Source organism: Tinamus guttatus, unplaced genomic scaffold (assembly GCF_059628265.1).
Source record: "Tinamus guttatus ecotype Peru unplaced genomic scaffold, ASM5962826v1 Tinamus_guttatus_pri_ptg000089l, whole genome shotgun sequence".
NCBI classification, from domain to species: Eukaryota; Metazoa; Chordata; class Aves; order Tinamiformes; family Tinamidae; genus Tinamus; species Tinamus guttatus.
In genome coordinates this window covers 819,698-835,869 of record NW_028288623.1, presented here as the reverse complement: position 1 = coordinate 835,869, position 16,172 = coordinate 819,698, and the positions used below count along the sequence as shown (strand labels likewise).

Genomic DNA, 16,172 nt, shown 5'->3' with positions numbered 1-16,172 from the left:
GCACAGGAGCAGGCAGGGACCTATATTTGGCTTGCAGAACATTTTGCAGTAATAAGGGAAGAAAGGAACTAGCCCAGGATTGATCTCACAGCCCAGAGTGGATTTACAGAGCTGACAGTCAGAAGATATTGCAGCCTAGTAGGCTGATTTTACGAGATACAGTCAGTAATGTGGCTTCCACCAAGCAGTTGTTGCTGGGTCCTTTTCCAGTGTGAAACTGCTTTTTGGTTCACCCTTACAAATCTCACTTTGGATGTATGTGCTGATCTGCGCTGAGCTCATTGCGGATACCTAATAGTATTTACTCCAACCAGACAGTGGCAGATCCATGTCTTTCCTTTGGGATGTGATAAGAGCTAGACCTGAGCAATCCCAGGGAAATAATATGTGAGGTTTCTATAAATTTCTATTTTGACAGACTCAGTGTAAAACTGTTTCTTGTTCCTTCACTTTAGATATATGAGGGAATGCAACTCAAATAGTGCTAGGGCAGTGCCACATCCATAGAAGGGAGACAGAGCTTATATGACCCGTTTGTATCTGGAGCACTAATATTCTCGGAATTGCTGCATCTTTTCTGGCCTTACTTGATGAAGCTCTGTCCCTTTCTTATTTTCACATATAAAAGCTGAAAGGACTTGACTCTTCTTTAGGGAGAGGCATCAACAATTTATTAACAAAAACAGCAGAAACAGTTTGGTTACTTTTGCCTGGGATCAGCGTAACTTGCAGAATTACTAAAGGGCTCCCTAGCCATCCAGTTGCAGATTGCTTGAAGTGAAGATGTAGTCCAGAATTACTGTCATCTACAGACTGTGCGTTAACTATGGTGAAATAGCTGAAGGCCTGTGCTCGGTTCCCTGACACACATCACAGCGTCTGCTGTTAGATTGGTACCAATGTCCCCTTATTGTCACCTCAGCTGAGTAGGGTCAGAACCAAGGGGCTTTGGTGCTGAATTTCACTCTTATCCCTGAAGTTCAGCACAGAGCAGAGGGCACTATGGACAAGCAGAGGATTTTAGTTCCAGGGCTGTCAAGCCAGTATCCTTTAGGAACAATAAATTATAAAGGAACCTTTCTGCATAATTCCAGTTCTCCACTATTGCAGGTAGTGATGTTACCTTTTTCACTAACTCACCAAAGCTCCGCTCTATAAGACGTTATCTTTGTCCCTACCAGAAGGCCATTTCAAAACCTTGCTTTTTAGCTAGAAAGCAAAACAAAACCCCAAAATAAAAAGCAACCCTCCCTTTAGAAGTATTAAAGCAAACAATTTTAAATCTATTCTGCTTGGGACCTGGATGATTTAAGGCTATATGTATCCTCTGCCACCTGTTCATTCATTCATATTCAGTAATAAAAGTGTTTGATCATCTTCAGAAATGAATGTGTGATGATACTTCTACTGAATGTGTTCTGGCAGTGACCTACTGCTATAGATGAACAGTGTGGTTTATCTCTGGAGGGGATCTCTGCTGCATTGCAAGGTCCATTAACATAGTGCATATCTTAGGAGATGAAGGGCCAAGCCCCCTCCTGGCATACTTGTGTGGAAGCTGAGGATTTGTTTAGTCTATATTGGACATTTTTCATAGAGGGTGAAGGGCACTAAGAGCCCCGAGGGGCAGTGGGATAATGTTAACATTCTTCTTGTCCTTGCAGGCTCGGGGATCTGGAGGTGGCAGGAGACGGAATGATGCTGCCTCCCAGGATGATCATGACAAACCCTATGTTTGTGATAGTAAGTAGCACCCAGACAACTGATTATGCTTCAAGCCTGGCACTAGCAGCTCGGTGCACTCAGGGCTTCATCTTTTCCTTTCCAGCAAAGAGTTCTGCTGCTTTCTGACTTGCATGTTTGCCACTTGCTGCTGCTGCTTCTCTTGATGTTTTTGCATGAAGGAAATAAAATTAAGTCCTCAACAAGACTCAGCTTTCCTTTGCACTATAATAAATCATCTCTTCGGTTTTGTTTCTCTCTTTTCTTCTCTTTTTTTCTGGCTTCTCTGCCTTTTATCATCCTTTTCCCTGTGTAAGTTTCACCTTCTATTTCTTTCTGTGTTTCAGATAGTTACAAACAAAAGCATAACTCAAAAATCTCCGATAAAGGTACTTCACCCTTGTTGTATCGCTTCATATCTTTGGTGATTTTCTTCCGTTCTATCCTTCTAAAATCTCACTGGGCTAAGGTCTTTTCTTATCCCTCACTCAGAAAGGATTCTTTTGGTATCACCCGGAATTGAGCCCTCCAAAGAAGCAACACAATGGGAATGCATGGTTTTGACACTCATTCTTTTTGAAAGTGGCCATGCTGTTTGTCACCTTGCAGTGGCACTGCTTGTGGACTCGTGTATTGCCCAAACAGAAACAGGATAAGAGTCCAGTATAAAGAGGGAACCCTGGAGCTGGTGTAGAATGTGTTTCTGTTAAACCTGGTCCTTGGTATTCTTCTTCTTCTTCTTTTGATATTCTTTTCCACTTCACTCTTTTGTTTCTGTAAGGGGCACTTATCTTACCCACATGGTTGGCCTCCCACCTTCACCTTAACCTCCCACCTTCACACCACCTAAGGTAGTATGTGCAATAGTAATTTGTGCGACTGAGTACCTTCTATCTTGCAAGACAGCAAGGTAACAAAAGATAGTAGAAGTAGGAGAATAATAGGAGGTCTTCACTTCTGTGGTCCAAAAATCTTTAGCGGTTTTGAAATATGTCTTCTAAGACATATGTAGGAACCTACTATTCATCTTTTTTTTCTTTCCTGTGCTGATATATGCATGACTGTCTCTATCTCTTTTCTGGAACACCCTTGGAATATCCAAACACATTTGTCAGTGGTGTAGTCATTCTGAATGTAATGACTTTTTATTGTCTGATCTTGTTCTGCTGTAAAATCTTACAGAAACCTCACAACATACGTAGTAGTGATGTGCACAAAGGAGATAAAGCAGCTAAGATATTGAAGGAGACAGCAGAAATCTGAGCAAGGTTCTGGCACAATGTTGTTCTCATGGAATTTTGCCTTGGCTTGCAGTTAGAAGCATACATTTCCTGTTTGGTTTTGGAGAAAAACTTCCTATTCCATTTGACCAAGATCTTTCATTTTCAGGAGACATATAGTCAGGGAGTCATAAGAAATTTTGGAATCCAGTGACTCCCCTTTTCCAGTGTAGGTGTTTGCGAAAAGGGTTATGCGGTAGCAGAACTCTTTTACTGTGCTGTGGAGCAGGAGAAAGCTGTCCCAGTGGTAGTGCCATCACCCTGAAATAACTTTCTTTGGAAATATTATATACGCCTCATTGTAACAACCAGTTTGTTACGTTGAGTTATCTTTCCTGCTTGGGTGATCAGTAGCCATTAAAGGTTTTCTTGAATCTATTTTTTCCTTTTTTCTTTTTTAGGTGGGTCAATCTAATTTATGGTAGATTAGAAATATGTTTTGCAGTATTCAGTGCGCAGATATTTTGACCACACACCTTACTTTTGGGTGGAAGTATGCAGGCTAAAATATTGAATATGTTTCCTGGTTGGGAGAACATTATTCCTAGAATCACATTAGTAATATGAGTAATTACCTTAATGGTTTGACACTTTTTGTACATTCTTTAGTTTATCTTCAGGTTGCTTTTTTGCATGTGTTCTGATATTTGTATTTGGAAAACGGCTACAGTGAAAATACAGCCATACCTAAAAAAATAGTTTTATTATCTAAATGTATAGTCACAAAAAGTGATTTTGGTGAAGAACTACTTCACTCTTTTTTCATAGTTGTACATTCATATGTATAGGAAACAAGAATATCAGTAATCAGTAGCATTCATCTGTATGTGAAACACCTGTGTCAGAAAGTCTAGTCTGTGTCAGTGAGATGATGAAAGAGCAACACCAAGTCTCCATTCCTTCACCCACCTTCTCCCTTGCTGACACTGCCCCTTGCACTGGAAGCTGGCAAAGTTATCCCTGGAAAGGCTTGTCTCTGTTGGAGCAAGCAATCAGCGCAAAACCAATAATAAATACTCTAAACTAGTATTCAAATATTCAAACTGACTGGAAATATGGAATGCCTATGCTGAAGCAGTTTTTGAAAGCTCAAAATTTTGTGTTAGTGAGATCTCTGTTTGTTTGCTTGTTTTGTGGAATGAACTATTCTGAAATACTGCAGTTGATTTTAATGAGCATATAGTGTATCAGAAATTCAGAATGAAATATTGGGCTAAGTTTTCACTGAGAGCATGAATAAGATTGCTAGCATAATCATGAAATGTTTTGATTTAATCAAATAAGCAAGTGGAAAACCTGTTAGTTGTATTTCCAAGGATTTCAAGGATTTCCACTGAACAGTGTTGTGCCTCGAGCTCCCTTGGGAAAAAAAAAAAAAAGAAAGAATTTGACAGTGCAAGCTGCAGAAAAGCCTGGTGTGAGATGGGTATAGGCAAGAGATGGTAACACAGCATCATGGCTCAGCTGCCATGTCAGAGCAGATCATAGAATCATAGAATGCTTAAGGTTGGAAGGGACCTCTTGGGGTCATCTAGTCCAACCCCCCTGCACACGCAGGGTCACCTAGAGCATGTGGCACAGGACTGCGTCCAAGCGGGTTTTGAAGATCTCCAGAGAAGGAGACTCTCAGATGCTAATGTAGCTTGAATATCTGGCTGGGAGACAGAGCAGATGCCTGAAAGGCTGGTGAAAACTAGTCCTGAAGAGCAAAGAAAAGCCTGTGATGTCAAGCAAGAAAAGATACTCCAGTTCAAGATACTCCATTTCAGCTGTGCAAGATAAACTGGGTGTGCGATTTTAGATGAGGAGCAGATGTATGGATACCCACATATATAACAAGAATGGATGTCATGTGGTTCTCAAATGATAAGCTGAGGAACCACCAGTCAGGGTGGTCCTACCACAAAAGTCTTCTTCAAAAGTGTTTTATTATTTTGGATTGTTTACTATATTTTGTTTTCTATTTTTAGAAACCCTTTTTTTTTTTCTTGAAATTTTATTCAGAAACTTGTATTCTGGTTTAAAAATTGCAACCAGTTGTAGCACCTGAGCTTCATGACTTTGGATGTCTATGTCTTCCTTTAGCCAGAATGGTTTGTTCTATAAGAAAGTTATTAACTTTCTTCCTGTCTATCCTCACTCGCCTGCTTTCATTCTTCTCTTGTTCCCATTATAACTTACCCAGATACATACTTGCTTCCATTTTTGTTTTCTATCCCTCCATTTATGGAAGATTTTCCTTGTTTGTCTGCAAAAGAGGTTGTTTCTCTCTCTTTTACTAATATGTCCAATATGTCCTGGTCTTCTTTTAGACTTATTCTTATATAAATTGCAATTTTAGCATAACAACTTACTTCCATATTGTATCCTTTATTCACAGTCCTTCTGAGTTTGAGTTATGCATTCAAATCCATTCTTTGTGCCAAATGAGAATCAACTGAAACTTTCTTATGATCTCTGCAGGACCTCTTGCAGGATCTCTTGCTTATACCTGGACACAATGATTCTGCAGTATTGTATCAAAAAGAATCCTAATTTTTAGCTTTCTCCAAATATTTCACCTGGATTTTCTCTGCTATAGTCCAAGACTTGCTCTCTTCTTAGTGAATAACAATGTCCTTTTTCCATGTTTGAAAACAGTTACTATAACTTCTTTCATCTGTTTTCTTCAGATCTGTTTCTAAGCTTGTTTCTTTTCTCTGAAAGATCTCCAAAGGGTTTTGTTTAAACAGTAGTGGCCAAAACTAAAAAGAACATGGTGTTTTGAGACCAGAACCACTTGAGGAGAAAGAAAACTGGTTGATATATCTATGAGTAACTTCTTTTTACCTATAGAACTTGGATTTTTGCAACTTGCTATGATATGATATATGTCTGTAAGAGGTGCAGAGATGACTGGCCTATTTGATAATTTTGCAACCCTTGTTTCAATGCAAGACACTTCTCCCCATCTCTCTCTCTTATGTTTCAATGGCAAAGTAGTTTTCACCCCTGTCCACCATGTGAGTTCATATGTAACATGCCGTTTGCTGCAACTTCTCGTTTCTTCCCTCTCCAACCTATTTCTACTCAGGCTGATTATTTTTCACCTTTAGTTTCCTCACTGTGAGCTTTGTTCTGCTTGTAACATGTTTTCTTTACTAGATCTTCTATGAGTATTCACTAATAATGTTACTCTTTGAAAGAATTATTTGATTAATCAAGCTTCTATGATACATTTATATTATTTTTCCAGTATTTTCTTCAACAATTAGTTCTCTGCATGTTTGATTTTTTTTCACTCTCTAGTCCACCCTCCAAATCAATAATAAAACAGATGCAAGCATTAGGCCCCAAATGGACTCTTTCAGGTGCTTGAAGATGCAGAAAGGTGCCTTGTGAAGTTTGCAAAAGATTAGGCTCCTATTTCTTGCAGATTGCAAGTGGAGGTAGGCTCCTCACTGTTTTTTCATGAATATCCCACTAAGTGCCTACCTGCTTGTATTGTACAAGACTTGATCCCTAGGGCCCTACTTTGAACTTGACTTTGAACTAATAATAATTACTCAGAACTTTTTTGTTTTAAAAAAAAATGTTTGACTGTACAATCAAAGCATTAGAGCTTGAAACGTGCTTCTGGTGTTTCTGTGAATTCATCATCCAGCAAATTACTGAAATTTCATAATTTCAAGGTTCTTTTTTTTTTCTTCTCCACTGCCTTTCTCCACTAAACGTATCATTGTGTCTGTCAATAAAATGCTAAAATCTTCAGACTCAAATCTTCAGACTCAAATCTTCAGATTTAAGATGAACAGATTCTATTCAATTTCAGTGTGAACTGAGTAGCTATCTCTTTTAACTTCCTTTGGAAATTAAATATTATGGTGCTCTAGCATAACGTGCTTAATGTAATTCCTTGTGCCCTAATCTTTAGGGAATATTTTCCTATATAAGTTTCCAAAGCTTTAATAATTACCTTAATAATCTCTTGCCTTCTTTCTCTACTCCTTCAAATTGAGCTGATCTTGCCATAGTCATTTTAACAAATATGTCATTGATTCTTTGGGAGGTTTGCTGGAGTACAAAATGTCTGCAAGATAAATCATGATGTAGGTTGCTTTTTACCCATTCTCCTGGACTTAATCTGATGCCTTAATTCTCACAGATATTAGGAATGAGTCTACGGCTAGTACTGTTTCTTCTTAGGACACACCTTTGGTTAAATATCACTGTGAAAATCTGATTTGAAAATGCTTTGATTGTGGCAGTGTGTTTTTAACATGCTTCTCATAAATCTCTACCATGACTTCAGCTTCCTTTTAAACTATTAGCAGTATAAGCCTTGAATCATCTCCCGGTATTATCCTTTCTAGTGAATCTCTAAGCAGTTAATAAGCAATAAGATCTAGAATAAGGTGATTGTACAGATGAACCCAGCAAACAACTCTGCCACCATATCTGATATACTGGGTACTGATTGCTGCACTGTTAAAGAGACAAGAAGTCTCAACATTATTTTATATCGATTAGCCTAGGCCTGGATTGGGGCACACGGTAGGAAGGGGAACAGAATTTTCTCTGTTAGTTGACCATGTTCTGCTCATACAGGGTCCTTTGGTCCTGCCAGCAATTATTTTTTTAAAATATGGACATACATATTGTTACTGACCTGAGAGTTCAGTGTCCTTGTTGTTGTAGTAAAGCAGGTAGATTCTGGAGTTGTTCCTTTGGGAACAGTGAAACAAAGACTATTTACTATGTACGGAAAATAATCAAAGAAATAAGAAATAAGAAAAATAAGTAAGAAATAGGTTACCAAATAGCTGCCCTGACAAAAGAGGTGTATAATATGAGAATACTGATCAGCAAGGGGGAAATCTAATGCCTTTCCTGTCAATGGATGTCCAAGTACAGTGTGCTAAAGTCTGAGATGTCTAGAAGAGCCAGAGACTGGGCATGGCTGTTGTAATAGTGGTGATTATGTTATCAAACCAGGGCAAAACAAGGAATTTTTTCTGGAGTGGAGTGAATGGTGCGACAGGAAGATAACTCTGAGGAATGACTGCCTGCCAGTAGTTAACTCAAGCTTCAGAATTTTACACAGTCCAGCCGAGAAGAAAGATTGGGAGGCAGAGGAGAAAAGAGAAGACAATGACAAGACAAGATTCGGGCAATACTGGGTGAAATAAAATGCATATACTCCCCCTATTTCCTGTTTCCACGGAAAACATGGATTGTTTCCTTCTGTCTCATACTGGTGACAGATTGTACAAATGTATGTGGAGAGCTGGCTGGAACAGTCTGCCAAGGACCAAATGGGTAACAGTTTCAAAATGACAACAAAACAGCCATTACATTTTTGGTGTTTTAAGTCATAGATTTCAGACCTTATTTTAAAACAGGGGAAGTATTTTATGTTAATTATAATTGTAAAGAAATGTAAACAGAGAGGAGAATTTGTTTATCCAAAAAGAGGCAGGTGGTTACAGGTCAGAACTTAGAATAGAAGTTTCTTCTATGAAGCACCCTGTGCATATGAGTAAACAAATTAATTTGTGTTCCCCATAGCAGGTTGTGTAACTTCTTCATTTCAGTCTTCAAACTGGAAGGAGTGCAGCATTCATTGCAGGAGAGTGTTTGGTGGCCTAATAGGATCTTCTCCTCCTCTCCGTTTGTGGGGCTTGGTCTGCACTGCATTATTACTGCTTACTTCCCAGCCTGTTCGTAAGGTTGCAATCACATCAGGGTAGAAAAAAAAATACATCCTTTAAATGCAGGAGGAACTGGAGTGGATCACAGCCTATAAATTCCTGCTGTTCGCATTGGGCTCGGCTACCTAATTAAAGATCAAGTCAACTTCCCAGTGCTGAGAATCAGGATGAAATCTACCACATGCAAGGATGATGAGCCTATCCAGCAAGGAAAATTAAAGATACAAAAAGGCAAAGCCACCAAAAGGGAGGTGAAGCCACCCAGCAAAACTTGTGAAAGGCATAAGCTCGCTTATTGTGTGTTAGCACATAATCACCAGCACACATTTCAGACTGGGGGAACCAGTTCCCCTTATGCTTTTGTCAGCTCACAGACTGAGCAAGATGTGGTGTGAGCACTGGTTTGGATATTGAGAACTCACGAATTCTAAGCCTGGTAATGACAAAGGATTACTGTGTGGGCAAGTCGCTGAGCCCCTTTGTGGTTCTCTCCTTGCAGCAGTGAAATGAGGGTAATATTTTCCACTTAGGAATATGGGGGTAGATTAATTAATGTTTGAAAAGCCAGTCTTGCAGTGGGAAGAGTTATATAAGAGTTAAGTGTTTATTAATGAGCACCCTTTTATAGAAACGACTTCTTACCAAGTGATATGGTAGATTAAGAAAATGTGCTCTATCTGGAAAATAAGAGATTAGGGTGAATTTGGGAGAATTCCAATCTGTTGGAGAAGCCCTGAAGTTCTGACTTCGTTTTTATCTTGGCAAACTCTCTCTGAAGCCAATGGTTCTTTTGCCCAGTTAAAATCATGATGCCTCTTTGTCAAAACAAAGTCTAACTTGCATGGGGAATAGGAAATCCCAGTGGTTTCGTGTCATGGCATTGCTTAGGACTTTTTTTCATGATAGAACATGAATTTGAGAGGAGGAAAAGTCTCGGCTCCAAGAAAAAAAACTGCTGGAAGCAGCAGATTTTTCATCCACAAACCCTACAAAGGGTTTGCAACTATGTAAATGAAACTCCTTTTCCCTCAGCTCTGGCTAAAAAGTCCCTTGGCTTCATTTTTAGCCAGGAATGGCTCAGCCTGTTGGCACCCTTGGAGGCCCTCTGGCCATTTGAAAGAGTTTTGCCAGTAGGTAGGGCCCAACTGCAGAATTACTGCTGCCTCAGCTTGTAGCAGTTCTTGCTATTTTTCTTCCTTTTAATCTGGTATATTTTGCTGGAGGAGGTAAAGTCTGCAAACCCACCTATGGCACCATAAGCAGCTAAAATCCCTGCAGGATCTTGTAGGGAATGGAGGAAAGGCCACAGCCGTGGGACTTTCTGCAGGGAATGCAGGTTTCCTTTTGTGCATTGACAGAGAAAGCTGGATGAGATCTATTTTCAAGGACACTATGCTTTTAAAATGTAGTAACTAGAGCAATAGAATTGTGGATATGATTTCAGGTGGTGCTGAAGGTAATAGAGTCAAGTAGATTTTTAAAGAATAGATATAGATATATAAAAAACTTAAATAGGTAAATGGGACTTTTTAATGGGTTTTTAGAGTTCATCATCTAACTTGGTACCTAAGTCTGCAGTAATACAGAATCAAGCTTTGTGAGAGGAAGGCAGAATTGCTGAGCTACCAACGTCCAAGAGTCACCTCCCATGTCAGTACAGCTCTGATTATAAGATCATGATTTGAAAATAATTTAAGCAGAGATTTTTGAGTGGTATCAGTAGTTCACAACAGAAGCATGTGTTTTAAACTTTTATCTTCAAACACACATGAAAAACAGGGATAGAGCAGGACACTTAATATGATACTCAAATAATCTGATAGGAATGTAAATCTACCTCTACCGAGAAATTCTGCACAAGTTGCATAATTAGGAGTTATCTTTTTGAAATCATTTAAACAGTGAGCAATTTCTAGTTGTTCTTGGTTTGGCGATTACTCTGATCAACACCTCTTGCCACATTTGAAGTTTCCTGAATAAACAATGGAAAAAAAAAAGAGTGATTTTGTATTGTCTCTGAGGCAGTCTAGGAAAAATAGATGCTTGCAAATTTTTCATAGGAAGGAGACCTTTATTTTGAATCTTAAGAAACAAAATGAGGCTCCTTAGAAGGGGGATTCTCTGTCGTACATCAAGTTCTTTATTAGGATGCTGAATGTGAAGTTTACCTGAATTACCTGCAGAGAAGTAGCACTGCTAAATGTTCCTTAGTAAGAAGCTCTTTGTCTTGCCTGGGAATCTGTATAAACCTATTTAATTACCCTTTTAAAGAGCACTTTTTTGGATTTTTATTTGAAGTAATACAGTTTCCTTCTCTCAGAGACCAGCAATCAAGAAAATAGTGTCCTCTCTTCTCAGTTCAGTCTTCACTGCTCTGCACTGTGCAGCACCAGCATCCCAACGGGCTTTTCCTTTGGTTTTATGGGCAGTGTGGTCAGTAATCGCAGCAGAGAGTGAGCAGTGGGGCCCTTGGAGACTGAGCGTGCACTGCCTGGGCCTGCTGCAAGGAGTGTGGCTGCGTGGCGGGCGAGGGCTTGGCTGGGGATGCGGGGCTGCAGGCTCTGCCATCTTTTACTAAAATCCATCAGCAGCGTTTCCAGTAGGACTGTCAGGTGTGTCTATCACTGTTGTGGGGAAAGGGATGTTGCTCTAAAGGCTGTTGTCGTTGCTGCCGGTGGTCCTGATGCTTCCGCTCTCTCTTCTCTTGTCTCCTCTCCTCCCAGTCTGTGGCAAGCGCTACAAGAACCGGCCTGGGCTGAGCTACCATTACGCTCACACTCATCTCGCCAGCGAAGAGGGCGACGAAGCCCGAGAGCAGGAGACCCGCTCCTCCCCCGTCCACCGAAACGAAAACCACAAACGTGAGTAGTTTTCCTGTTGCCTCCATGGGCGCCTGCCGTGCGGAGGCTGTCGGGATTGTGCGGCTCTTTGCGAGCGGCTGGAGCCCAGGTGTGCAGAGCTCATCAGCTGCAGCTCGCCCTGGTGCTGGCTCCGCAGGTCGGGAATTCATTTCCAAGCCAGCATTATCTCTGCGGCAAGTCACTTTTCCATTACTGCTCCCGTGGGGAGGAGGCAGTGAGGAGAAAGGGGAAAGAAGAGATGTCCAACCTGCTCATCATCAACAGCCTCCCAGTGGCTGTGAGCAGGGACATCAAGGAAAACGCATTCTCGTCCAGGAGCTTCTCTCTGTTTTTGCCTTTGAATAAGAGACCTCTGTTCATGTCTCGGGTCTTTTGAGATCTGAAATTTGCCACGTCTGTCCCCCTTATCCCTGCATCTTCTCCACAAAAGGGGTGTCCTCACTTGCACCAAAAGCTACTTCTTTATTATAGTTTGGGAAAGTCTGTGGATTGAAAAGGACTGATTGGGAAGGAGGAGTACTGGAACAAGGGGGAGAAAAGTTGCACACCTAGCTTCCTCAAGGCAGAACAAGGCTGAAAGAGACTTCTACGCTCCAAAGGACTCAGTTTGACTGTTCCTCCTCTTCTTTTTAGGCACAAAACTGGGAGTCAAGGAGACTGTGTTTTATTACTGATTTGTAACATCTTGGCAAGACTCTTTAGTCCTTGTTCTCAGTTTTGCAGCATGCAATACTGTGTGATAATTGCTTTCACCTTGGGATTTGTGCAGATACCTTTGTTCACTTACAAAAAGTCCTTTCCGATCACCCTGTAGAATATGTCATTTTAGTTGGAAGGAAGGAGCAATTTGGACAAAGGAATAAAATGCTTATGGGAAAAAATACAGAGACAAAACCACTTTAAACAACATTAAGAAGAATGGTAAGGAGTATGGAAGTAGGAAAACATTTTCTTTCTAAGCAGGATAATTGATAATTGTCCCCAGGGAGAGAGGGAGGGGGTTTCCTTCCTCCAAAGCATCTGCTGCTAGCCACTGTCTGAGCTTGAAGGGCCATTTTGTCTGATTCCATTTGGCAATCCCTGTGTTTCTGTCACTTTTATACTTTAGCTTTTAGCTATTCATGTGTTTAGTGGTTTCACAGCAGAAGCAATTCTGACTTCTCCAGCTGTTGATAAACTTGAGCTGTCAGTGCAGTAAGAAGGACTGCTTGGGCAGGCTGGAGAATGTCACTATTCAACGAGTACCTTTTGTTTACTTAGAATTTATATTATCTCTGGATTTTTTTTTCAGTGGGTGTTAGTAGTTAGTAGTGCTTGCATATCTGAGAGGCGTATTGCAAGTTTGTATTGAATTAATATTGGTAATGGCCTTGCACAGATGGCCAAATAAAGAAGGATAGTGTCCTATACTCTTCAGCTGGTCACAGAGGCCGAGGACAGTCTCAGTCCTTATGTTTCTTGTGCTTAGAGATTGATAGGAAGAAGAGGAGCTAGAAAAGCTGAGGAGAGGTTAGGATTTTGCTTTTAAGCAGCCAGCCTGGGCCCCTGCAAAGAGCTGTGATCTGTGCTGCGGGAGAGCACAGAGCGGGAGCTGCTTGGGCTTGTGCTCCCCCAGAGCCCATGTGATCGCCAGATCACTTTGGGATCCAGATTCTTGAGCAGAAAGAATCTGCCCAACAGCTAGCCAGGAGCCGGCGTGGGGCAGGCAGTGGCGAGGCGCATGTGCAGCATCTTCTCCTCTGGGAAGGTCCCAGATGCTGGAAGGGAGCTCTCCCAAATGGCTTAGCTGTCGCAGCGGCTGTTTGCTCCTTTTTGCCGGTTTGTTTGTTTACAGCCTTGAGCTCAGATCTTGCATCTTTGCTCTTTCACTTGGCAATATTTAATTTATGCTGCCATTCATCTTCTATGTGAATGCTAATTGTCCACATTGCTAATGTGCAGTCATTAAATGGTCCCTTTGTACAGGAGGGTGGTGGGGAGCCAGGGCATCAGATCCTTCCTCTCCTCTAAGAACTGCTAGGCCTGTGTTATGAATTAGATTTGACAGGTCTGCAGTGTTGCAGGGCTTGGGCTTCAAGAATCCTCTCTGCATGGGCTTGGGAGAGAGGGAGGGAGGGAGGAAGGGGGAGAGGGGGATGCTAATCCAAACAGCTAATCCGCAGCCTCCTGAACAGGAGGACCAGAGATATGGTATACAGCAGGGTCTGGTTATTTGCTTAGTGGTGTGTCAGAGAGATAGGAGCAGCGTGATTTAGAAGAGGCAAGGCAAATCCAAATGAGCCATTCGGAATCCGTCATGCTGTGGGAGGTGAGCACCGGGTCAGCAAAGTTCAGGCCGACTGCTGCAGCAGGAACTTGGTGCCTTTGTGCCCCCATCTCCTCTGCAGTCCATGCCGCGCAGCGGCCTTGTGGTGCAGGGGGAAGCAGGGCGAGAGCCAGCTACTGATCCCCTGGCTGGTGCCAGCTCAAAAGCTGGTGGCCTCTGCTTTCTTTCTTCTTCCATTTCCCCCCACTTTTATCTTTAATGTTTTTCTCACATATGGACCAATTGGGATGCTGCAGTAAATTATCTGTGACTGGAAATTAGATAGGAAAAACTTATCTGAAACCAAGAGCTGCTGCATAGGCATGTATCAAAGAATGTGGGCTCACCCAACCACCAAGTCCCACTTCCTTGGCATATCTTGCTGCCCCAGAGTGTTGTAGAAGGTTTCATTTATTTACATCTCTGTCTCCTTCTGTTCTTCTCCCTCACCTACAGTTTACTCTTTCCCTCATGGAAGACATTTCAACAGTCTTCCCCATCCTTTGGCTTTCCTGTGCCATCTCAGCCCATGCTCTGTTTGAGCTTTAGTTGCTTTATTTGTTTGTAACTCTTACCAAGCCCTTTGGTAAAGGGACCTATATAGCCCTTCCTCAGGACCCGGTCTTGCCTTTGCCTACACACACATTTATTTTTGACCTACTCTCTGATATGTTTACATGTGTGCATATGAAATTGTAAAAAGAAAATTATAGAAAACCATTTAAAAAGTAAGCTTCCTCCTTTCCCAAATCCGCCAATGAAAAAAAAATTGTCCCACACCATTCTCAGACATTTTTGTGCTGTGTTTTCCTCCACATGTTGGCACTGATAGTGTGAGATTTGTGAGCCCAGGATGCATCCAAGACTGCCACAAAACACCTGCTGTTCTATTCCATCTTGTCCTGTGAGTACAAGCCAGCTCTGGGGGCAGCTGGTGCTTACAGATTTTGAGAGAGTTCACATTTAGGAATTTCATTTCATCTATTGAAATGTGCGTGTAAGCAAATGGACTAATATAAAAGTGCTTACTTCCTGCCTGGGAGAGAAGGATAGTCTGGATGCACGGAGGAAAAGCTCCCTCCCCTTTAAAAAGGAGCTAATTATTCATATAGGTGAGGAGTTTTCAGGGGCAGTTTGCTTTGTGAAGCATTGGTTAAAGGCAGCTGGGATAAACAGCAACTCAGAGGTCTTGTGCCCATAAGCACTTTGGCCAGTGACATTCTTGCAACAAACTATGTTCTCCTGGCTGATGTTAGCCTAGCTGCTGTGTACAAGTTGGTCCGTATGTGCCATAGACTTAGTTAATGAGGATGCAGTTCGCTGCACTCCTGTCACTCTCCTAGCATGCACATTCGACCTGTAAGACCACCTGTTCGTATTATTTCATGGCATCAACCAGTTGTGCCTGCTTGCATGGCGGATTTTATGATGTGGATAAACCTCTATTGGAGAGTCCAGCCAAAGTTGTTTGTGTACTCTAAGCATAATTGGATACCCAGTGTCCAGAGATAAAAAATTAATGCGCTAACCTCAGTGTGCCTCCAAGCTGTCCTCCAGCTCCCCCACACAGTTGCCTTTGAAACATTTTTATTTCGATGCAGGCAGGGGGCTGGCCATGAATAAATGACGAGAGTCAGCCCCTCAGTTGGAGACGAGCTGTTTGTTCCTCTCCACAAGCAGCATCAATTTGAAAAGCTACATCAGGCCTACTTTCTCCCTGCCTCGGTGGTGATCCTCGCTGGGCATGATAGGAGCTACATCTGAATGCAAGGATGCACCAGGGCTCATCTCGTGACAAGAAACCCTGCAGCAGGTGCCTCTTCAGTGAAAATACGTACCTTGCTCTGATTTGATGTCTCATTAGCTTACTCTATTTTTTTTTCTTTTGCAGAGCTAGTTTACATTTAAAAAGTCAGGATAGTAGAAGAATAGGGATTGCAGAGATTGAAATTGTGTAATCGTTTCTACTCCAGTCCTCTTTTCAGCTGTAAAATATCTCAAACTTTTGTGTTTGTTTGTTGGATGTTGAGAAAAAAAATAGCTTAGAATTTGGAAACAATGAAGAGCCCCAGTCTTATCCTCCTATGTACAGAGGCACACAGGGCTTTCAGTTGTTTTTTGGAGGGTTGCCTTTTTTTTTTTTTTTTTTTGCAATACTGCCTGGCCAGGGCCTAATAGTTGTCAAACCCTGCTTGAGAAGAAGCACCTATTAGTAGTTTTGGGAAAGTATTTCCACCTTGATTAAATAATTATTTTTTGAAAAACGTTTATTGCTTCGGTAGCATGTCAGCTCTTGAGATATGAATGGTAACGT

At 41.5% G+C, this 16,172-nt stretch overlaps 1 protein-coding gene across 1 annotated transcript in view; it reads left to right on the top strand.

Moving 5' to 3' along the window:
* DPF3 (double PHD fingers 3) overlaps positions 1-16,172 on the top strand; it is a 151,242-nt gene that overhangs the window by 98,083 nt on the left and 36,987 nt on the right. Inside the window, exons 7-9 of the mRNA XM_088520439.1 lie at positions 1,665-1,743; positions 2,070-2,111; positions 11,416-11,553. Of these exons, the coding sequence (XP_088376565.1) occupies positions 1,665-1,743; positions 2,070-2,111; positions 11,416-11,553 (259 nt within the window). The remainder of the gene's footprint in view (positions 1-1,664; positions 1,744-2,069; positions 2,112-11,415; positions 11,554-16,172) is intronic.